Here is a 24,836-nt window from a genome sequence, read left to right on the forward strand (position 1 = left end):
TACTTTCTTTTTAGTTGCATCAACCTCTGGGGCATGTTGAAAAATCGAGGGTAGCTAGATTAGGTGATTTCTCTTACTTTGATAATTGCTTGTGATGTTGTTTGACTTAACTTGATGTACTTGTAGTTAGCTCTTCTTTATTTGATTATTATAGTGTTCTTTAGTCATCAAACAACTACCAAACAATGAAGATCAATAAGACAAGAGGACACAAAATATAGGTGCAAGCTAGGGCCAAAACCTCTTCTCTTGAGAGGAAAACTCACAAGAATTATTTTCATCTTATAGAACCTTCAAATGATGAATACCAAGACCTATGACCCTTGACAAAGACTCCTCCAAGACCAAGTCAAACCTCCCTTTTAATTAGCTTGTCCTCTACAAAATCAACTGTAGTCAAACTTGCTTCATAGCTCCAAATTTTGGCTTCACTTTAAAATTCGGCTTCTATTATAGGTCTACAATTTTCAGCCTGCCTATAATCCTTGCAATTTCACACGTGTGATCAAGTGATAAATAGCAACCACGATGAGGTCAATAAAAGATTAAATGAATTCGAGATCAAGCTTGGGGAGCAAGCGGACAAAATAAAAAATCTTCAAGATACGACAAATCGAATAGAGATAAAGATGGAAAGTCAACATGTCCAAACAAAAGTAAACATCAGAGATGCCTTAACAATGCTGAGACTTCTGTGTAAAAGGTCGAATTGTACACCCGAAGAGCTATTAAAATAAAGTGAAGAGAATCAAGAACACCTCTCATCAGATTCAACAAAGTCAACAGATTCTCATGAAAAGGTTGAATCCCCAAGAAAATTAGCGACACCCCACCAAGAAGCAAGTAACACGGCCTTTACGAACAAGCAACTTTGGGATACCCTTACTAATCAACACCCTTATTTTGCTCAACCATTAGCCACATACCAGAAGAGGGCAAAGGTTGAGATGCCTAAATTCGATGGAAACGAAAAAAACAATGTTGCATGGATAAATAAAGCAGAAAATACTTTGAGATATATGACATCACTGACGATGACAAAAAGCTCAGACATGCATTCATGAAAATGGAGGGAGAAGCATATAACTGGTATATGTGGTGGAAAAAGACAACACATGTCATTAGCTGGAGGAAATTTAAAGATGCATTCTTCAAAAGATTCCAAGGTGTAAAGGAAGAAGAGTTCTTTTCAAAACTCATCAAACTACGACAAAAATGAAGTGTGGACGAATACACTCAAGAATGGGAGACCTTAGTAACACGAGTACCTGGGTTATCAGAATCTCGTCTAATTCAGTCATACATCTCGGGACTCAAAACCCATTTACAACTAGAACTTGAGATGCATGACATTACATCTATAGAAGTAGCAAGACGAAAAGAAAAAACAGCCGAAAAGAAATCCGAACCAATATTTTGGTCAACAGCGGAAAAAGCTTATGCAAGACGAAGGATACCCCAGTATGTGGACTCAAATAATACAAGATATGTTCCACCACATCGTCGTGAAGATGAAAAATCTAATGTGGAAATGCAAAGGATAAAAGAGGGTAAATGTAAACGCTGTGGTGAGAAGTGGGACCCCAAACATAGATGTGCTAAAGGAAAAGAACCAAAGAACCTATATAATTGTGAAGCAACCAATGATTCAAACAGTGAAGATTATGACATAGAAGACACAGAAGACGCCCCAGAATTCTCACCAGAACTAGATGATGGAAGTATTCCACAAGTATCATTATCAGCTATGACAGGTATATCACAACCTCAGACTTTAAAGTTAAAAGGACACATAAAGAAGAACAACGTAGTGGTTCTCGTTGACTCTGGAAGCACAAACAATTTTTTAGATGCAACCGTGGCAAAGAGACTCAATATCTTTTCATTTCCCTTACCAAACATGAAAGGGATGGTAGCTAATGGTAAGAAGATTGAAAAGGTAGGGAAATGCCATAAGGTCAATTTGCAGATTCAAGACTTTAATCTAGAGTCTCCATTCTTCACAGTACCGTTAGGAGGAGTAGATGTAGTCTTAGGTATCCAATGGTTACGAACTTTAGGTACTTATGCCGCCAACCATCAAGTACAATTTATAAAATTCAAATGGGGAGGTCAGAAGTACAAGCTACACGGATTCCAAGCACCAGAAAATCAAGTTGTATCATCATCTCAGATGATGACGTTGAGTCGAAGAAGAGCACCTGCTTATGCAATACAATGTCACCAATTAGAAATGTTATCTGCAAATATGACCAGACAAGAGTCACCAGAGATACAAGATCTGATTCGGAAGCATGAAAAAGTATTTCAAGACCTACCTATGAAGATGCCACCTAATAGGGAAATTGAGCATACAATAGAAGTCAAGGTAAGATCAGACTCCGTCAACATCAAGCCATACCGATATTCACATCACCAAAAAGTGGAAATTGAGAGATTGATCCAAGACCTTTTAAAGTGTGGGACCTTGATCATCTTGGAATATATAATCAAGTGGAAGGACCTTCTACACTGTTACCCGCAAAGCCCACGCAGTCGAACAGGGATCGGAATTCAACGTTTATTATTGAGCTCTCCCGTCAATGCGTAAGTCACCGCAAATAAAACAAACCCTGGAATTTAGTGTTATCACCACGGGTAAAAAAAAATGCCACTCGATCTTGGGCTGGAAATCACAGTTTTTAGTTTAGCGTATCCGCAGACAGACGTATGGACCCTACGTGCCGCAGACAGACGTACAACACACACGTACTGCAGACAGACGTACAGTCCACACATGGATACGGTTTGTGGAAACCCGATAGAGCCTGATGGCCAGCAGAACTATAGGGCCGAGGAGCGAATGTGCTCTGATACTAGATGAAGTAAAAAAACTTCTGATACGCAGAAAATATGTATAAATATTTTATTAAAAGATGAAATTACAGATGATGATATTACAATTGCGGGTGCCTGGCTTATATATCGCCTTTGGGGAAAGGGCATGATCTTATGATCGTGCCCTTTCATCTAATTTAACTGAAAATTAAATAATAACCTAATTCAACTAATTTTTTACATAACACAAGCCTAGCATGTGTCTCCAAGACCCTTCATGTCTGCATAAACAATCTTCTTTAAAGGTACTTCATCAGGTCTTCAACAATGCTGCTTCTTCATAGATGACTGTTTCAACAAGGCTGCTTCAATTAGGATTTCGTAAGTTTGCTCCAACAAGGTCTCAAGAGGTCTTCCACAATGTTTTAACTTTTAACAATGTCTCAAAATGCTCCAACAATTGCTTCCAGGATTGTCTTCCAACTTGACTCAAGAACTAGTCCCGACTCCCAACCTCTGTTATAGCTTCAACAGGATTCAAAAATTTTGCTCCAAAAGATGAAGTATACACCATAACTTCTATGAGATGCTTCAATAAGAGTCTCAAGTTTCCAAGTGATGTCTTCAATGGTGTTCCAAAGACCTCTACAAGCTGCTCCAACAAGTCCTCAAGCAATAGTCTTCTAGAGTGCTTCAATAAAGGTGAGATGATATGCTTAATAAATGTATAGATCTGTTCAAAGAATCTGAGAATGCCTTCTCCAACAGAGGTTGAAATCTGCCATTTCGATAGGCCACAGGTCTGAGTAGTATGTGAGCCACAAGTCCAAATCCCTCAGGAGTACAAGTCCAAATGCCTCAGGAGTAATAGACATGAATGCCTCAGGAGTAACAGGTCCGAATGCCTCAGGAGTAATAGACATGAATGCCTCAGGAGTAACAGGTCCGAATGCCTCAGAAGTAACAGGTCCGAATGCCTCAGTTAGTCACCCACAGGTTCGAAAGTTTATGCACAGGTCTGAGATATCTTTTCACAGGTCTGAGCTGCTAGGTTTTTGCTCACAAGACAAGCACTGGTCTGATCTTCACATATGCCACAGGTCCGAGAATGTTGCCAAAAAAAGGTTTGTTTTATGAGCTACAAAAACTCCAGAAATGTCTGCTCCATAGATCTGTTAAAGTGCCATAAAAACTACAGGGGTATAGCCAGAATCGAGCCCAAAAATCTTCAGAAGATAGCCACTGAGAATATTCTAGTTCTGTTCCTTAGATCCGAATTATCTTCTTTTTCTTGACCGATTTTTTTTGTTCATTGAAATGAAGAGCCATGGTTTGTAACTTTGTATTTTGAAACAACATGTCCTTTGACCATGGAGCCAACCTGACTGTCATTGGAGCTGACCTGTCAAGGGAACTGTTGGTTCCATTTTTTTTCAATCAAGAAGGGAAGGTTAAATCAAGACCTTCAGCAGGGCTTGGGATACGAAGGTGGAATAAGGTAGGGTAATATTTTCCTATCGGATAGAATTCTATTTTTATTGAATAAGAAATGAATATTCCCTGCGAATAAGGCTTGCATTTATTGGTACCTACAAGTGTTATTTGGAAAAATTTCCTGGGGTTGTATTTATTTAGTTGCAGAACAGTAAATACTAAAAATAATAAGGTTTGATTTGGATGGAGGTATAGTTTTGTTCATCAATAGGATAGTCCCAGCAAGCGGTCATCGCACTAGATGTTATGGATAGGCAATGTCATAGCTCATGCTTAACATGACTTCTGTGGCATTGCTATGCTTTGAAGAATCTGGTTGCTTGAGACTTGAGTGCAGCAATAGGTTTCAACCGACAATAATCATAAGCTGTTCATTTTTCTTTGCAAAGAACAAAATATACGTGACCACTGATCTAACAGGAGGGCATCATTGTTCTTATTCTCAATACAATGTATAAGCTGTCAAAAGTTGCCTTAGGATAGAACCTTCTTTGCATTGTCGTTGATCATACACAGCTATCCCTTTGCTTTGCCATCGATGACAACATATCAACATTATGTTCAGAGAGGAGGAGTGAAGCTAGAGTATATATCTACTGATGAGCAGATGGCCAACATTCTCACCAAGTCCTTGCCAAAGGGAAAGCATGTTTATTTCAGAGACAAGATGGGAGTGGTGAAAAACACTTTCCTTGGTAAGAGGGAGTGTTATAAATGAGTACCAATGACAAGTGTTCATAAGGCTTGGTATGTAGCCTAGGAAAGAGTGTCCTAATGTGACCCTTTTTCCTCAATTTTATGGGAAATAAAGTTAAAGTGAGTTTATAAGTCATAAAGTGACTTTAAGAGAAATAAAGTCATAAAGTGACTTTACGTCATAAATTGATTTTATAAACATAAAGTCATAAAGTACCTTTTGAGTAATTAATGAAAAGGGGACTAAGGGGAAAAGGTGTCTCGTGGGTCAATGAGAGACTATCTCAAACCCTTGATCTAATTGGCTAAAGCCTAAGATCGAATCTCAGCCATTAGATCTTAGGGTTAGGTCTCTTTTCTTAATGAGAGAACAAAAGGGAAAAGGAAAGGGGGGAAGGCACCATTTTGCACATTTCTTCATGAGAGTTGGAGAAGAGAAGCAAAGAAGGTTGAGAGAGTCATTCATAGCTTGAGAGAGGCTAAGTAAAACAGGTATAGCAGATCTGGTATGGATTCCAAGGTTGAGCACTGGCACAGAATTCAAGGAGAGGATAAGTGCAGTTATTGCTGAAGAAAGCACTGAAATCGAGGCAGTGTATGTTGCATTTATTGCTGCTGTCTGAGCTTGATTTTCATGGGATTTTGGGCAGATTTCTAGGGGTCTGACAACACAGAAATTGAGGCTGTCAGCGCTGTAAGAAGCAGCACGTATTCTCAGAAAGCCTGGGCATGAAAATCGAGGTATTCTGACAGCATTAATTACAGCCTGTCAGTCAGCAACCAGGGAAATTTGTGCAGCTGGCACAAATTTCTGGGTGTGAGTGGCACAGAAAACAAGGAGCTGTCTGGCACAGTATTTAAGGAGCAGCTACAGCATAAAATTCTACGAAATATGTGTGCGATTTCCTATGAGATAAGTTGGCTTAAATGCTGTAATAATTTCTCTGAAAGTAATAAAAATCTCTCTCTTTCCTCACTGGTTTTCCCTTTGGGGGTTTTCCAGGGTCTTTGGACCAAAAATCGTTGTGTTAAATTTGTGTGACTGCTGCATTTATTCTCAGTGAAAGTGAAATAGTAGAGTAGACTTATGCGTTTCATGCTTTAGCAAATATTCATATTTAAAAGCAGCACCATAAATCTATGTTTGGTTGAGCAATAAACTGATGTGATTTCTAAAACTGCAATCTGGTTGGGTCTACAATTTCTACACCTATTTATCACTTTCAACTTATCATCTCCACTTACATGACTGTTCATGTTTTGGTAACCTTTAGCCTTCCATTATCTTTAATTTTTCTTAATTCTGGAAACCTTCTATTTATTATATCACATATGCTGTATATGAAGTATGATAATATAGTTTTGTATTAATCATGGTCTTTATAAGCCAGTGATAAATGACGTACATGAACAACTTGTATATCTGCAAACTCACTATGTTTTCCATTATTGTTAAGTGCACCCTAGTGATTTTTTGTTTTAGAAGCATTCATTTGGGCCTACTTATAGGTTAATATCTCAATGTCGTTTGGGTGTCTAGCTAAGTTCCAAATTGTTAACATTGTGTATGTTATTATCAAATTCACTCAACCAAAAAATTGGGTGGGTGCTTCCATATACCAGATTGACTATAAAACTAACAAGTGGGGATAGCATTTATAAGATACATTTCATCTTTCTTTCAATTGAAGGCTTCTTAAGTTTATTTTTGTCATGGAATTAGTTGTTATAAGCATTGTCTTTGTGAGTTATATTATTTTAAGAATTCACTGTGCTTGTTGTAACTTAGGACTAAAAATGTGTGTCTGTGTGTATAAGTTTTGTTTCATTAATTTTCATATTGTTAGAAAATCTATTTCGATTAATTGCTTCTTTGATATTTGACATGCACGTTTCTACTGGCAAGGCTGCAGGGCTTCCATGGACAGTAGCAAAAGGATATGATACCTTTACTCCAATAAGTAGTTATGTAAGTTTCCATCTTTAGTTTTCTCTAGCTGCTTCTTTGCAATTCCATGATAAGTTAACACCAGTTTGCTTTTGTGCCATTTCCCTTTAGACATCTTGGCCCCACGATTTGGTGGAAAAAAGTCCATTTACTAAACAATGAAATCAAAAACAAGTAAAGTTTAATCTATAACCTAGTGCAAAATGCGAATTTCTTTGTTAGTTTGAGAATGCAATGATAAATATTCTAACCATTGGTAAAGACAGCTTCCTATGTGTTGTTTTTCATTTGTTGGAGATTGTAAAATGTGCAAGAATCAAGAATAGTGCCATATAAGGATTAAACTTTTATTAGATGATTTTATCTTGTTTGAAAAGTAATATTAATTTATTGGTGATGATTGTCAGAGGCATCACTGATAAAGTCAATGAGGAATATTGGTCATTCTTTGTAAATTGGTACAGGAAGTTTATTTTCTAATAAGTTTTAAATTAGCTTGTCATGAACTCATATTAATCAGGTTTTTAATAATTAGATGTTGGAAATGTGAGACGAACAATCTCTGTCATTGAGACTATGTAAATGATTCTCATATCTTTTAGAATACAAATTTAGTCAATTTATTCTCCCTCAGTTATGCTACTTTGAATTTTATCCTACCGGGTATGCAATTGTAATATTTGGTATCAAAGCCACTGAGTCAAGAGGACACATCTGGGAATCATAATGAAGAAGATGACACATTTCTGAAGTCGCTAAATGCAGAGCAAGGTTAGGGAGGTGGTATGTGTTGGAGTAGAATCTGAGGCGAGGACTGGAAGTGTTTGCATAAATTTGGAGACAGAGGTAGCGCAACATTCAAGGAGAGATTATCACAAAACACAGAGTTTACCATGAAATTTGATGCGTTGAAGTATGAATTTCAAGTAATCCAACGACATGATGCAACTTTGTTTGTCAAGAAAGTTGGCAAACTATTGTATATCTTCTGGTGCATGTATATGATCTTTCGATAACAAGGAACAATGAAGCATATATTGCATCATAAAGAAGAATTCAAGAAGAGTTTCGAGATGATAAACATGGGATATCTTCACTACTACTTGGCTATTGGAGTAACCCAAAATTCAATACACGTGTTCATCTGTCAAAATAAGTACATTGGACAAATGTTGAACAAATTTGGCATGGTAATCCTCTCTACCTTATACCTAGAATTATCTACCTTATTAGGTCCATGTAAAAAAATGATGAAAGGATGTTGGTATGCTGCAAAGAGAGTTCTAAGGTCTTGAAGGGAACTGAAGACTTTGCGCTTAAATACTCTAAGGTAGAGGATTTCATACTAGGTGGACATATAGATCTCGACTTTGATGGGGATAAAGTGATTGGAGTGTCTAGTTTAGGACACCTCATGAGTCTTGGATCAATATCTATGTCTAGGTCACACAAATGATCTGTTCTAGCAGATTCCATGATAGAGACAGAGTACGTGGTTGCTGTAGAGGCAACAAAGGAGATTATGTGGCTTAGCAAGATACTAGATGAGTTGTAGGAGAAACTGGTGAATGCTACTCCTCTTTCGATTGACAACACTTCTGTAATCAAGTTGGCCAAGAATCCTAGAGTCCATGATCGAATCAAGAATATCAACACAAATACCATTTGATTTGACATCATTTAAAGGCCAAAATTATTTAGCTGATATGTTGTTATTGTTATAAAAAAACATAACACCCTAGTGCTAGGCCTCACTAGATTCTTGACAACAATGGAATCCACCACAACTGCCACCTTAACAGTGAATTCCCTTGTTTTGTGGAAAGATGCTATCCCCACAAGGGAGGCTTCCCTAGCAGGTCTCAGAGATAAAATAACCCAAGGGTTCCCAGGCTAAATGCCCTCCAAAGATTCTGCTATATAGACACTGTAGAGTAATCTTCACCCAAGGATTACCAGGCTAAATGCCTTCCAAGGATCCTTCTATATAGACACCCTAGAATAATCTTCAAAAATGCAGGGCTTAAGGGGTAATGAAACACAAGGTCGAAGAACTTATGGCTCTAAGATAGGCCTTGGAAATGCTCAAATATATTCCAAACACGAGCTACTTTGAATTTAATGATTTTACAAAAAGTATAAAGTGATGGAGAATAAAGGATGAATGCCTTAGCTTATCAATGAATTTCTTGGCATATGGAGTTAGACAACGAGTAAGTCAATAGCTGAAGAGCTCGGATGGAGAGGGAAGGAGAAGGATAACTTCTTAGTCTAAACCTAGAGACTTTTGAACCTCAGAGACTTAAGGTCAAGGAAGGCAATCTAGTTTCCTTTATGGATACTTGATGATAAATTTTGAATATGAAGAAAATAATGTTTATAAGAGATGTAGCATTTACTAAGAAGGCTCAAAAACCTTAATTCAACAATTATAGCAAAATGCAAGGTACCTCTCACATTAAAATAACACTATTCATCCAAGCATCACTTTTTCAATCCAAAGAAGGTTCATCCATGCAAGGCCTATCTTCCCCAAGACAATTCGCTCAACTTGAAATATCCAAAGCCAAATTTTTACTAGAAAAAAATGCAGAAGTTTCAGATTGTTGTTGGATTTCCTTACCAAAACTCCATGAGAAAATGAGAGGAAGTGCACAACTTCCCTCATAATAAAATAATAATTTTCTAACATAAAATCCCCCAAATTAGCCTGAGGGAAAAGGCCCTCTCTACAGATTAATTAATCTGAATTAATATTCAATGGAGCTTTTAATGCCACATGTACAAAAGTATAAGGGCTCAAGCACTCAAAAGATGACCCTTCTCCACAAATGAAGGGAAATATAGGGATACTGTGTTGAGAAAACTAGGGCAGCTAGATATGTGATTTCTCTTACTTTGATCACTGCTTGTGATGTGTTTTTACAAAATTTAGTTAGCGTCTTCTTTCACTTGATTATATCTAGTGTTCTTTTCATCAAACAACTACCAAATCATAAAGAACAATAAGACAAGAGGACACAAGATATAAGAGATCAGCCAAGGCCAAAACCTCTCCACTTGAGAGGAAAACCCACAAGAATTCTTCTCTTCTTATAAAACTTCAATTGATGAATTCCAAGGCCTATGACCCTTGACCAAGATCCCTCCAAGACCAAGTCAAACCTCTCCTTGATGAGTTCTTCTTCTAACAACTTTGATCTCAACAACTTCTGCAACTTCGACCTCCCAGAGAATTCTTCTACAACTACGACGTCCCAGTAGATTCTTTTGCAATTTCGGCCTCTAGCAGTTTCTTCTACAAAAACTCTAGTTTACATGTGTGGATGGAATATGGATCGATTTGCTTCTTTTCTCCTTCGCTTGACTTGCCTTCTCTTTCTTGTCAATTCAACTTGCACATAAGGCTTTGAAATCTCGACTTCAACAACTTAGTTTTCACTACATCAATTTGATGCCCTAATCTTTGCACGTGTGGAGAAATATACCCCAAAATGGACCCAAAAACTTCGATTTCCTTTTGCTGGTTTCACATCCTCTTCCTTGCTCTTCTTTTGATCTCTTCTACACTTTGGTCAAACTTCTTTTGTTGCTGGATGAGTGTGTATTTGAATGAGGTCGAGTGCTTCTGTATATAGGCCTTTCACTAGGTCGAACTGCTTCTTTTAGGCGAATTGTTCACTTGTGAAGGCCGACTTGATATTTGCACCATGACGAGGTCTTGGAAGGTCTTTTGACTCTATTTTGACTCAAATAAATTTTCTTTACAATATGTAACATGCCCAAATTGAACTTCAATACATGACAATGACTCAATTGACTTGTAGAATCAATAACAAGCCCTAGAAGCACTCAATGGGTGCTTGACCTATAAAATAAATTTCCCTTGAGCATGAAACCCATGCCTCAAGAATAACAATAATAAATTTATTTTTCTCTTTACATTAAATACATAAAATCATGATTACATATGTCATTATGAAGACCAAACCTGGTTACATCTATTGAAATTTGATGACTAAAAAGTTTCCTGCTATCCCAACCCGGTTTAAATTTCACCTTATCACTTCCATTTAGTTAAATGACTTTTCCCATAAACATACATTTGACATATAGAATTCTGGAAATGAAAATTTCAAATTAAAACACATGGGACTGTCAACACATGCTGAAAATAATTTTGAACATAAACAGACTAGCAACACATAAAAATACATAGATTTTTGGTCAACTTAGACCTAGGCAAAACCCCTTCAATCTTCTCCGGGGAAAACTTGTTAGAGAGCATTTCAAATTTATTTATCTTTCAAGTTCAGGAAAAAATACATTGGCAGACAAAACAAAACAACAAAATACAACTTATCTCTTCAGCCCAAAACTCCTTGAAAACCGTGTGCACTTTGCCTCGTTTTCCATGCCCACTTGAAGTTGAAAATATGTACTGTACGAATATGGACTGTATTGTACGGATTCCGTACAGACTGTACGGATTCCGTACAGACTGTACGGATTTTTCATTTGATTTTTCTCAAAAACTTCTCTCGAGCAGCGTGCAGCTCACAACGTTAAATGCTGTTCGTATTGTACCTTTTTCTGTCTTCTATGCCTTGATTTCCGTGTCTAGCTTTGTCCCAAAATCACTCCTTCAGCTTGCTGCAACAAATTTCTCCTTCAAAACTTTTCTCCAGCTCTCAGCCTCCTTTCTCCAATCTGCTCTCATGAAGAATGAATGTAGTCTCTCTTTTCTTTTCCCCGTTTTGTTTCCTTAAATGACCTAAGATCTAATGGCCCAAATTCATTTAGATCAAGGGATGAGAATAAATGTGCTTTTAATTCTCACTTTCTATTTTTTAACTCACCCATTAAATAAAGTACCCACATTGTACTCTATGTCTAAAGCCACTTTTCACTTTATAATTTAACATTGACTTTACCACTTATAAAGTCACTTTCACTTTATAAAGTCACACTTTGGAAAAGAATGATTTTGGACACTTTTCCTTAGGTAGAGACTAACCCATGGGAAACCACTTGTCCAAGGTACATTAGAAATCAACACTCCCTCTTACCGAGGAAAGTGTTTCTCACCGCACTCATCTTGTCGCTGAAATGGACATGCTTGCCTCTTGGCAAGGACTTTGTGAGAACATTAACCACCCGCTCATTTGTCGATATATACTCTAGCTTCACTGCCCCCTTCTAAGCATAGTCCCTGATGAAATGATATTTGATGTGAATGTGTTTTGACATATCATGAAACACTGGATTCTCCGTGAGTTTAATGCAACTCTGATTATCACAGTGAATAACCGTCGGTTTCAACTCCTGATCAAATAGGTGCGAAGCCAAATGGCCTCACAGCTAACTCGGTTAGCAACGATATACTCAACCTCAGAAGAGCTCAAAGCAACTGACTTTTTCTTTCAATTGAACCATGACACAATTGCCGAACCCATCCGAAGCAACATCCTGAAGTGCTTTTCCTGTTAGAAGCACACCCTACCCAATCTGAATCTGTGTAACTTGCCAACCTTACTCCATCTCCCTGCCTCTAGTCCAGACCATAATCAACAGTCCCCTGCACGTAGCGAAGAATGTGCTTTGCAGCTACTCAGTGCACCCTCTTGGGCTCACACATGAATTGGCTAAGTGTGTTCACTGCAAAGCATATATCTGGCTTAGTGTTGACTTGATACATCAAAGGACCTAATAAGCTGCCTATAAATTGTGGGATCAACCAAACTAGAATCTGAAGCATGAAGCTTCTTCTAGTTGGTGATCACAGGTGTAAACATGGGTCTACAGTAACACATCCACAACATACTGCCCCTGAACCAGAAAGATATGCCCCTCCTCTTGCCACACCTCAAGACCCAAAAAGTAATGCATCAGCCCAATGTCCTTCATCTCGAACTTCATATCAAGATTCTCCTTGCAACCACTAATAAGTCTCTTTGCCCCAGTAATGAACAAGTCATCAACATACATCACAAGAATGAGCGGATCATCCCCTACAACAATGTAGTATAGGTACGGATCTGCATCACTCTTCGTGAAACCCATCTGCTGCAAGTAAGTATCAATCCTCGAATACCAAGCTCTCGGAGCTTGCTTAAGTTCTCAGAGTGCTCACCTCAATCGGCATACATGGGTCTCCCACCCAAGTACCTCAAAGCCCTGTCGCTGCTCAACATACACCTCCTCCTCTATAATTTTGTTCGGAAATGCGGTCTTCACATCCATTTGATGGATCTGCCAACCCATTTATGCAACAATAGAAATAACGGACCGGATAGAAGTGTATCGAGCTACGGGAGCGAAGGTCTCAACATGGTCAACTCGTTTTATCTGTGAGAACCCTCTAGCAACAAACCTCGCCTTGAACTTCTCAATATTGTCATCCGCAACATGCTTGATCTTGTAGAGTCACCTAGAAGTCACAACTCACTTGCCCTCAGGCCTAGGCACCACTTCCCAAACATTGTTCTTAATGATAGAGGCATACTCCTCCACCATAGACTCTCTCCATACCTCTTGGCTAGTAGCCTCCTCATAGCTAGTAGGCTCAGAGTCAACATTGCTGGTAGCCTTGGCTACATAACTGCAAAACCGCTCAAGTGGCACACTCTCCCTGTTCACCCTTTTCGGAGGACCAACGAACTACACTTCCTTCAAGGTGTCTTGAAGCCACTTGGGCCTCCTCTTCCCTGAAGAAGCTTCCCCATAGGGAACCTCATCCCCTGCCCCCCAGTTTGGAGAACCTGAAGGTCTGCCAACTAACCCTGGTGTGCCTATACCAGCACGTGTCCTCGAAGAACCTGTATCGGCACCTGTGCCTGTGTTAGCTGAAGTGCCATGTGAACTTTGTACCAGTGGACTCCCTAAAGAAGTGCTCGGTGAACTCGCCACTGGTTTCCCAGATGTCACTGACTCTGAAGTACCTCTTGTACCAGTCGATCCAGAACCCTGAGGTCCTACTCCCTGTACCTGACCTCCTTGCTAAGGAGAAGTCTGTGACTCTCTCTCATCATACTTCGGTGATCTCCGATAGGCCCTCTCCTCCTCGAACTTCACATCCCTTTTAATCACCACTCTTCGTTTAGAGGGAATGAATATCTGATAGGCCTTCGAAGTCTCTCTGTAACCCATAAAGATACCCTTCTCTGCCATGGGTTCCAGCTTCGTCCTCTGCTCCTTGGGGATATAAGAATATGTGAGACATCCAAAGATACGAAGATGCCCCACATGAGACTTCTCTCTAGTGAAAGCCTCCTCCAGAGTTATATTCCCCAATACTTTGTGACGACTCCTGTTCTGGAGATAAACAACAGTATTGCAGGCCTCAGCCCACAAAAAGAAAGGCAACCCCTGATCATGAATCATCACTCTAGCAGTCCCAACAATAGCTCCGTTCTTCCTTTCAGACACCCCATTCTGCTGGGGGTTGTAAGGAACCGTGAACTCTCTCCTCATAGAAGTCAGAAAACCCACCATCGGTCTACTCACCACCATTGTCTGACCTCAAGACCCGAATCTTCCTACTTGTATGCTTTTCCACAAGAGCTTTGAACTCTTTAAAGTGACTGAAGACCTCACCCTTGGTCTTCAGGAAATATATCCAAGTCCTCCTAGAGTAGTCATCAATGAATATAACATAATACTCATAACCACCCAAAGACACATGAGACATATGACCACTAACATCAGTATGAATCAAGTCTAGTATACCTGTAACTTGGTGTACTTGCCCAAAGCACACCCTCTGCAGACCTCATAATGCTTGACACTGAAATCAGGAACTCCAATAGTGATCTCCCTCAATAGTCTCAAAGCTCCATGATGCATATGCGACATCCTCCTGTGCCATAACTCGCACAAGTCTCTACTGCTGGTGGTACTAGTGTGAGTGCTACCGGATATGCTACTCACTAATGCCTACCGGCTGGAAACTGAACATGTATAGTTTCCTAGAGCGTACTCCAATCACTTTGGCTGAAGTGATGGAAGCTCCCCTGGGATGCATCAATACCTGCCCTCTCGAGAAAGTGACGTAAAACCCATTCTCCTCCATAGCAGACACTGAAATCAAGTTCTTCTTCATCCTCAAAACATACAAAATATCCATGACCTTCAAAGGAGGCAAAGACTTCCTTTCAAAGGTCATAGTCCCCACACGAATAACTCTCACAGTGCGATCATCTCCTAGTACAATCTCAATATCAAGTGCTCTCTCTGCAAGCTTTGAAAAGAACTCCTGTGCACCTGTCATATGGCGGGAAGCCCCGCTGTCTATGTACCACACATCGGATGATGTACTCCTACTAGATGTAGAAGTAATAAATGCAAAATCCTTGTTACACTATGAAGCAAACTGCTCCACCTTTGCTGAAGCTGCAGTGTCCCATCTTCTGACGTGCCCAACATTTGACTTTGGACATATCCATATCTTTCGTCTTCTTCTTCTCCTTTCCCTTAGCCCCATCTAATGAGACCCCTTTCTTGGCCTTTCCTTTGTTCTTCCCCGACTATCAAGGCTACATCCTCCTCATCTGTTATCTTCACCCTACCACTGCCTGTCTTCCGTCTGTCATGCTACACACAATCATCCCAGAATAGATTCTCCCTAGAGGTAAAAACATCTCCAAAGACCTCCCAAGACTCAAGGAGTCCCGCTACAGCGATCCTGACTAACTCTGTGAGTGCAACTGCCTCACCAATAGCACTCAAATCATCACTTACCTGGTTGACCTTGCCAAGATAATGAACTACAATTTTAGCCTTTGTCATCCTGATGTTCTTCAATTGTTCTTTGAGTACGATCTTCCTGTTGTCATTGGTACTCTGATAGAGAGTGGTTAGAGCTGTCCACATATGATATGCATATGTGTTTCCTCTCACCTGAGGAACCACATGATCCTTCAGACTGTCCATCAAAATCCTTTTTTCCTTTGCATTATTTTTTGTGAATTCAGCAAGTTCATATGCAGCAGTAGGAGGTACAATCACTTGCCGCACTATGTCCTAAACTGTTGCCTCCTCAATCACTGTCTAAATTTCATTCCAAACGACATAGTTGGATATCCCATCCAGTCTGTCCTCTATCTTTAAGAACATGGCCATAACTACTGTCCAAAATTTACAAAACCAAGAAAATGGAGAAATGAACTTTCCATCACACCTTGCTGTCCCTAAAGTTCAGTTTGTGTGAAATTTCACCTTGTTGTCCCAAAATATCAGTTTGCTGTCCAAAAATTCAGTTTGTTGTCCAAACCACTGTTTGCTGTCCCAAATTACTGTCTGCTGTTCAAACTGCAATTTTCAGCCTGTTTCTTTGATACCATGTTGAAATTTGATTACTAAAAAATTTCCTGCAATTCCAACCCGGTTTTAATTTCACCTTATCGCTCCCATTCAGTTAAGTACCCTTTCCCATAAACATACATTCAACATATAGAATTCTGGAAATGAAATTTTCAGAGTAAAACACATAACACTGTCAATACATGCTGAAAATAAATATGGACATAAACAGAGCAACAACACATAAAAATACACATAGATTTTTGGTCAAATTAGACCCAGAAAAAACCCCTTCAATCTTTTCCGGGGAAACCCTGTTAGAGAGCTCTTCAAATCTATTTATCTTTCAAGTTCAGGGAAAAATACATTTGCAGACAAATGAAAACAACAAAATACAACTTATCTCTTCAGCCAAAAACTCCTTGAAAATTATGCCCACTTTGTCTCGATTTCCATGTCCACTTGAAGCTGAAAATATGTACTGTGCGGATACACACTGTACTGTATGGATTTTTCATTTTTTTTCAAAAACTTCTCTCGAACGACGTGTAGCTCACAACATTAAATTTCGTACTTTACTTTCTGCTATCTTCTATGCCTTGATTTCCATGCCCAGCTTTGCCCAGAAATCACTCCTTCACTTACTGCAACAAATTTCTCCTTTAGAACTTTTCTCCAGTTTTCAGCCAACATTGTCACGTAGCAAGGCCTTGAGAGACAATGATGATGGTGCCTATACATAGCAGAGAGGCAACGCAGTGTTGGGAGAGACAACTCAGGCCCTAGAAGGGCTAACACAGAGGCCGAAGAGCTGACGCAGAGGATGCAAAAGGCTGATGCAGGTGACGCAAAAGCCGTAGAGGCTGATGCTGGGCCTCATAGGCAGTGATGGGGAGATTCTGTGGGGCAGACTGGGAGCAGATCAACAGATTCTGAATTGGGAAAGGGTGACGCAACCCCTGGAGGAGTGACGTAGTCCCAGAGCATTGCTTGGAGCAGCTTTCACTGTCTAGCATAGGGAACAATTGGAGTCACTGTGGGGTTTGATCATCCAGTTGCTGATTTGCCGGAATATCTGTCTTCGGATAGATGTACTACTGTCAAGGATATTCTCTGTTGGGTGAGCCATTTCTGGCACCTTAGTTGTATTCATGAAATCTACTTAATAATACAAACCCTCTATATGTTGCACCGATTTTTCCGAATTGGGTTTTTCCAGCGATGAACGGTGTCCCTTGTGTTATTGTCTCTGTTTATTTTAGTGCATGATCTCTTTATTTGTGAATGCTGCAATAATGTTTACTTCGATGTTTATGCAATTAAATAACTTGTTAATGTAAAGAACAAGTAGGAGATTGTAAACTAGTAATCGCAATAGGGGTTTTTGATGTGTTAGATTCAGAAACTTTCACAGTAGCCTTGTATCAACCCATCCAAATGTTGTCCAAAAATAAAAAATGAACATCAAATCAAAGTAATCTTTTGTGATGGCCTTTCATCATGACATCTGCTTCTTGCAACATCATCATCCTGCATAAACACACCTCCAAGACTTTTAATGTCAAGGGTCTCTTTTGTTGAAAAGTAACTAGGTTCGGTCTTCATAATGACATGTGTAATTGTGATTTTATGTAATTGATGAAAAGAAGAAAAATAAAATTATTATTATGCTTGTCTCATGGGTTTCATGAGCAAGGAATTTTATTTTTAGTGATGGCTCCCATTGAGAGCCTTTAGGATTTGTCATAAAAGTCAATTTGAGTCTATGTCATGTATGAAGGACCCTTCTTGGGCATACTACATTTTATATGAGTCATTAGATAAGTATAAATAGCCCTCCAAGACCAAGCAAAGTATCCTCCTCATGTCGGCTTCAAAAAGAATAATGTAAATTCCCCAAAGGACATGTCGGCTCACATACACTCATGTCGGCTCATATACAGAGGCAAACAACTATTTATAGGTAGCTCAACCTCATTTCAGAAGGCAGATTTCGATGAAGTTTTCTGTGATGGTCTGCAGTGGACAGAAGTGCGAGAAAGGGAGATAGAAGCCTCTCATAACCAGTGAAGTAAAGGACAGGAAGAGCGAGGTTCTTAGGGTACTTTATGGGGCTGTTTCAAGGGTAGAAAACACCTATCCGTACTAGAAGTCTATTACAACAGTGGGGACGAAAAGAATCTGTTACAACAATGAGGACGAAGTTTGTTGCAACAGTAGGGAGCTAAACTAGAAGAAGGCCAAAAGTTAATATATTGTAGCAGTGAAGGCCGAGGAGAGGAGAAGTTTGTTGCAGCAATGGTGCAGTCCTCCTAGGGAGCTAAAGTGGAAGAAGTCGAAAGTCTAAAGCAATCCAAGGTTGAAGAAGAAGTCGAGAAGGAGGAAGGAGCAGAAGGTTGACTATCATTGACTAAGGATCTTGTGTCTTGGTCTTGGAGTGGCAGATATGTTAAGGGTCTTGGTCTTGGTATTCGTCAATTGGAATCTCTATAAGTAGAAGAATTTCTTCGGGTTTTCCTTTAAAAGAAAGGTTTTGGCCTTGGTTGATAGTTATATTTTGTGTCCCTTTATGGTTTATGCATTGGTAATTGTTTGATGAAGAACATTAATAACCTAAGTAAAAGAAGATCCTAATCTAAAGAAATAAAAAGCACTCACAAGCAGTTACTAATAGAAGAGAAATCACATAATTACTATGCCCTAGATTTCTCTGTTAGGATATTCCGACACATAGGATATAGTTAAGTTCAACTTGGTCTAGTATAGAGTTAGGTTAGAGTTAGGTAAAGTGTGTTTCTTTACCGTTGTACATTTTGTAACTTACAATCCGACGGTCACGATATGTAGTGATCCGACGGTTCACTCTCACCTCGGTATTACCGACACTTGATCCGTGGCTTGACACCCGATTGGTCCATGAGTTCTATTTAAAGCGCATGGAGGGTCATTGTTCGGGTAATCCGTGCATGAGAGAAGCTTATGTAAATTTTCATTCTTTGATTAATAAATTGTCTGTACCCACGTTGGGACAGGCCGTGGACTGTTTCCCTCCTTGCACTCTGAGGGTTTTAACCACGTCAAAAATACTGGTGTATTGATTTGAGATCTGGTTGTGAGCGGTGTCCTCTTGGTATTCTTTCTGAGGAACTTACCCTGTAAATTCCTACATGGTATCGGAGCTATTTGAGGGCCGCGTCCGTTGGTGATCCAAATCTGAAGCCGGTAGAACTGCATGCGGCTGTCGTTTCCTAGATCTGCTGTTTCTGACTGCTTTCGGGCCGAGAGGACTGCTCTGTTGCGTTCGGAGCATCTGTTTCAGTGAGGAACCCCTTTCGTTTCACGCGAAAAGGTTTCCGGTAGCCCTAGCTGCGTCATTTTTCAGATCGGGAGGTATACAGTGTTTTTTTTGCAGTTTACTGTCATTTTCTCTCTGCTTATTTCGGTTTCGGTTTATTTAGCCTTTTTTTTTTCCGGATCTATACCTTTCATTTCTGCGTATGCTCTTTGCCCTGCGACTCTGTGCGATCTGGGCAAATCAGAAACAGAAAGAAAGGATTTTTCTCATGCGTATGCTCTTTTCCCTGCACCTTAGTGTGATCTCGGAAAATCAGAAACATTGAGAAAAATATTTAGTTTTTCGGCTAAAAGCTAACTTTGAGATTTTTTTTTAAAATTTCTAGTTTTTTGGCTAAAGCTAACTTCGAGCCGTAAGGTTCGTTTTTCTTTGGATATTCGTGTTGGGTTTTGTGTTTTGTGTTTTGTAGGGGAAAAGAGTCTTCCCAAGGCAAGCACGCAAATCGAGGGCCCCCCCCCCCCCCTCTCTCTCTCTCTCTCTCTCTCTCTCTCTCTCTCAAATATTTTGTATAGATCAATTGGTTCAAAGACCTTTTAAGAGAGTAGAGGTCTTGGGTTCAAGTCTCCATTTTGTGGGGGCGGATTTTTTCATTCCCGCACATTCGCGCACTTTGCCAGCAACGTCAACAATTTTTTTTCAAAAAGCCATAACTTCTTCATCCGGAAGCCTTTTTCAGAGCCGTTTTTTTTAAAACCGCCTATTTTTTCAAGATCTATCCATTGGACCACTTACTTTCAGCATCTTCAGCTTCAGTTGTTTTTCAAAAAATGGAAAGTCCATGCCAAGTCATTCTTGACAGCACTAACTACTTCCAATGGGTAGCCTACATGGGAGATTTACTTAGAAGTAAAGGTCTCTTCAGAATAGCCACAGACCAAGAGAAGAAACCCAAAGATGAAGACAAGGCCGAAAAATGGGAAAATCGACAAGATCAAGCACGTGGTTTGATAGGAATGTCTGTTTCTCCTGATCTTAGATTCCACATTGTAGAAATTGAAACTCCTCATGAAGCATTAGAAAAACTTGCTAAAGTTTTTGGGATTAAAAATGAAATTAGAGCCCATCAACTTGAGAATGAGTTGCTTACTTTGGATCCTAATAATTTTTCTTGCATTGAAGATTTCTTGTCCAAATTCAAGACCCTTAGATATCTCTTGGAAGGTGTTAAAGTTAAGAAAGAAGATGGTAACCTTATTTATTCCATCCTTACTAAGTTGGGACCAGCCTACTCTGTATTTGTTTCCACTTTCCATTCTACCAGGGAAGCTTTCATTTGTCAAGGCAAAGACTACAAGCCCCCTTCCTTTGACTCCTTTTGTGATTCCTTAATAAGAGAACAAGAAAAACTCTTACACCTTGGTCTTCTTAATCTTGGAAACTCTTCCTCGAAAGCGTTAGCCGCCCAGCAGCAACCAAATTCAAAGAATCCTAAGAAGTCTTATCCTCAAAGGAATGGTCCTAAACCAACTCAGCCTCAAGATGAAAGATCATTTCAGCAATATGACAAGACCAATAAAAACAAATGGAAGAAGACTGACAGACATTGTAACTTTTGTAATCGAGATGGCCACTTAGAATCTAAATGCTTTAAGAAGATGGAAGCCTTGGAAGCCGCAATGAAGAAACATAACATCCATCTGGAGCCTACTTCAACTTCAACTTCCGGAACGGCATTTTCTGCATGTCATCGTCAATCATCTCAGTCTGGTTATGCATTAAATGTATCTTCTTCTTCTTCTCATTCTCATGAGTGGCTCATTGATTCTGGAGCCTCTTGTCACATGGCCAAAAACCAAGCCATGTTTTCTTCTTTAAATGATTGTAACACCAAAAATATATATGTTGGTGATGATAGATCTCTTAATGTTGTAGGGACTGGAACTGTTCATCTAGACAATGGTCAGTTCAATGATGTATTATGTGTTCCAAACTTATCCTGCAACCTTCTATCTGTCTATCAGATAACTCATTCAGGTGAAGGTAAAATTGTTGAATTTTCACCTCATGATGTTGTAATCAAGGATCTAAAAGATCCTAAACAGATTCTAGCTACTGGTCTTGCTGATGATTCCAAAAGGTTGTATAAGTTTCACAACTTTGGGTCATCCCATCTTCCCTCAGTATTTGTTGCTCATAATGATGAAGTGAGCAAACTTTGGCATGAGCGGTATGGTCACTTAAACTATCGCTCCCTTCAGCATCTATGTAAAGAAAACATGGTGACAGGTCTTCCTATGGTATCTTGCAAAGATGGTGTTTGTTCCGGATGTGTACTCGGAAAACATCATCGGGACAGTTTTGACAAACGTGCCTCTTGGCACGCCTCAGCCCCTTTACAGCTTGTGCACAGTGATTTATGTGGTCCTCTTCCTGTTGCTTCATTCTCTGGCTGCAAGTACTTCTTAACTTTCATTGATGATTTCTCCAGACGCACTTGGGTATACTTCTTAAAACTCAAGAGCGAAGTATTTACCACCTTTTTGGCCTTCAAAGCATTCGTTGAAAAACAATCTGGACATCAAATTCTTAAGCTAAGAACTGATAATGGTGGAGAATATGTTAAAAATGCATTCATCAACTTTTGCACCGAAAATGGAATTCAAATGCAACATACTGTTCCATACACTCCACAACAAAATGGTGTAGCTGAAAGGAAAAATCGCACCTTAAAGGAAATGGCTAATTGTATGCTGCAATCTAAAGGACTCAGTCTTAGTTTTTGGGCCGAAGCAATTAATTGTGCAAATTATATAATCAATCGCACTCCTACTAAGGTTCTAGAGAATATCACTCCAGAAGAAGCCTGGAGTTCCATTAAACCAGATGTAAGTCACTTTCGTGTGTTTGGAAGTGAAGCATGGGCCCATATTCCAGATGAAAAGCATAAAGCCTTAGAACCTAAGAGTGAGAAATGTACTTTTGTTGGATATTCTGAAGATGTAAAAGGCTATAGACTTATTCCATTTAAGTCCAAAAATGTTATCATTAGAAGAGATGTAAAATTTGATGAAAATAAATCGGCCTGCGAGCCTAGTCCGGCGGATGTGCCACCTCTTCCTATCTCTTCTATCTTTGAAAACATTTCTTCTTCTGATGATGAAAGCGAGGATGATAATCCTTCCCCACCTTCTCAGGATCCTCAACTTCCAAGATGGGTCCGTGCTACTCGGGATGCAGCAGGTGATCTTGCCGGTGATCCTACAGATCAGCGACGTACACGTTCTCAGTTTGAAAGAGCCTCTTCTTTACTGGCTCAAGCTCCAGTAAATCATGATCCTGACACTTTTGCAGAAGCTTCAGGCCATCCACATTGGGAAACAGCTATGAATGAAGAATATCATTCATTGATGACAAATGATACATGGGATCTTGTTCCTCTACCAAAGGGACGCAAACTTGTTAGATGCAAATGGGTTTACAGAACCAAGTATGGACCAGATGGGAAAGTTGATAAACATAAAGCTCGTCTAGTTGCTAAGGGCTTTTCACAGGTTGAAGGCATTGACTACACTGAAACCTTCTCTCCAGTTGCCAAAATGAACTCTATCCGCCTTGTTCTTTCCCTTGCTGCCTCTTTAAAATGGGAAGTCCATCAAATGGATGTTAAATCTGCCTTCTTGCATGGTGACTTGCAGGAAGAAATCTATATGGAACAACCCATTGGCTTCATACAAACAGACTCCAGCCTCGTTTGTCGACTTAAGAAATCCCTTTATGGCCTCAAGCAAGCTCCTCGAGCTTGGTATGCCAAAATGGATAGCTTTCTTTTAGAATCTGGCTTTTCTAGGTGTCATTCTGACAATACTGTCTACACCAAGAAAGTGGGCAACTCTCTCATCATCCTTGTTCTTTATGTTGATGATCTTATTCTTACTGGTAGTGATCCCAACCTTATAAACCATGTGAAGTCCAGCCTTAAAAAGAAATTTGAAATGACAGACTTAGGACACTTACACTATTTTCTCGGTCTTCAAGTCTTGCAATCCCAAGAGGGTATTTTCCTTTCCCAGTCCAAGTATGCTTGTGATATTCTTCGTCATTTTCACATGGAAGACTGTAAGCCAGCCACTTCTCCCTTTCAGTCTGGAGTCAAACTTTCAGTCTCTTGTACTTCTCCTGAAGTTGATGCTACCTTATACCGTCAACTTGTCGGAAAACTCTTGTATTTAACCCATACTCGTCCTGATCTTTCCTTTGTTGTTGGCCTTGTTGCTCGTTTTATGCAAAACCCCCGTGAAAGTCATTGGAAAGCAGCTAAAAGAATACTTCGTTATGTTCGAGGTACAGTACAGTTTGGGATTCATTACAGTGCCAAAGCAGCTCCTCTGTTAGTTGGTTTCACTGATTCTGATTGGGCTGGTGACCTTGATGATCGGAAGTCTACTGCCGGTTATGTCTTCACTCTTGGTTCAGGACCTATTACATGGGCTTGTAAGAAACAGGCTGCCATTTCTCTTTCATCAGCAGAAGCAGAGTATCGTGGTGCCGTGGAAGCTAGTAAGGAAGCCTTGTGGCTTCGTCAGATCCTATCAGAGTTTGGCTTTGAGCAGCAGCATCCAACCACACTTTGGTGTGATAATCAAAGTGCCATTCAGCTATGCAAAGATCCAGTCCAGCATCAGCGCAGCAAACACATTGAACTACACATGCACTTCATCAGAAAGCTCATTCATGACCATGTTCTTGAAGTGCAATATTGTCCAACAGATGATCAGGTTGCAGACATCTTCACAAAGGCTCTCACAGAGGCGAAGTTCACTAAACTTCGATATATGCTTGGAGTTCAGGAAGTTGTCACTAAGGGGGGATAGGCTCTAGTGCCTCCTTCCTTCTCCTATTGTGTCATATTTGTAAATCCTTCAATCCTATCCCAAGTTGTTCTTAAGGGGGGATGTTAGGATATTCCGACACATAGGATATAGTTAAGTTCAACTTGGTCTAGTATAGAGTTAGGTTAGAGTTAGGTAAAGTGTGTTTCTTTACCGTTGTACATTTTGTAACTTACAATCCGACGGTCACGATATGTAGTGATCCGACGGTTCACTCTCACCTCGGTATTACCGACACTTGATCCGTGGCTTGACACCCGATTGGTCCATGAGTTCTATTTAAAGCGCATGGAGGGTCATTGTTCGGGTAATCCGTGCATGAGAGAAGCTTATGTAAATTTTCATTCTTTGATTAATAAATTGTCTGTACCCACGTTGGGACAGGCCGTGGACTGTT

At 39.7% G+C, this 24,836-nt stretch overlaps 1 protein-coding gene across 3 annotated transcripts in view; it reads left to right on the forward strand.

Moving 5' to 3' along the window:
* The window catches only part of LOC149175415 (Fumarylacetoacetate (FAA) hydrolase family), a 310,552-nt gene that overhangs the window by 92,712 nt on the left and 193,004 nt on the right, over positions 1–24,836 (forward strand). For all 3 annotated transcript variants that reach the window (XM_089419673.1, XM_089419672.1, XM_089419671.1), the window contains one exon: positions 6,914–6,976. In XM_089419673.1, coding sequence (XP_089275799.1) covers positions 6,914–6,976 — 63 coding nt within the window. The remainder of the gene's footprint in view (positions 1–6,913; positions 6,977–24,836) is intronic.

Source organism: Pinus tabuliformis, chromosome 4_1, assembly GCF_031772625.1.
Source record: "Pinus tabuliformis cultivar Carrire ecotype Pingquan chromosome 4_1, CPIR1, whole genome shotgun sequence".
Taxonomy (NCBI): Eukaryota; Viridiplantae; Streptophyta; class Pinopsida; order Pinales; family Pinaceae; genus Pinus; species Pinus tabuliformis.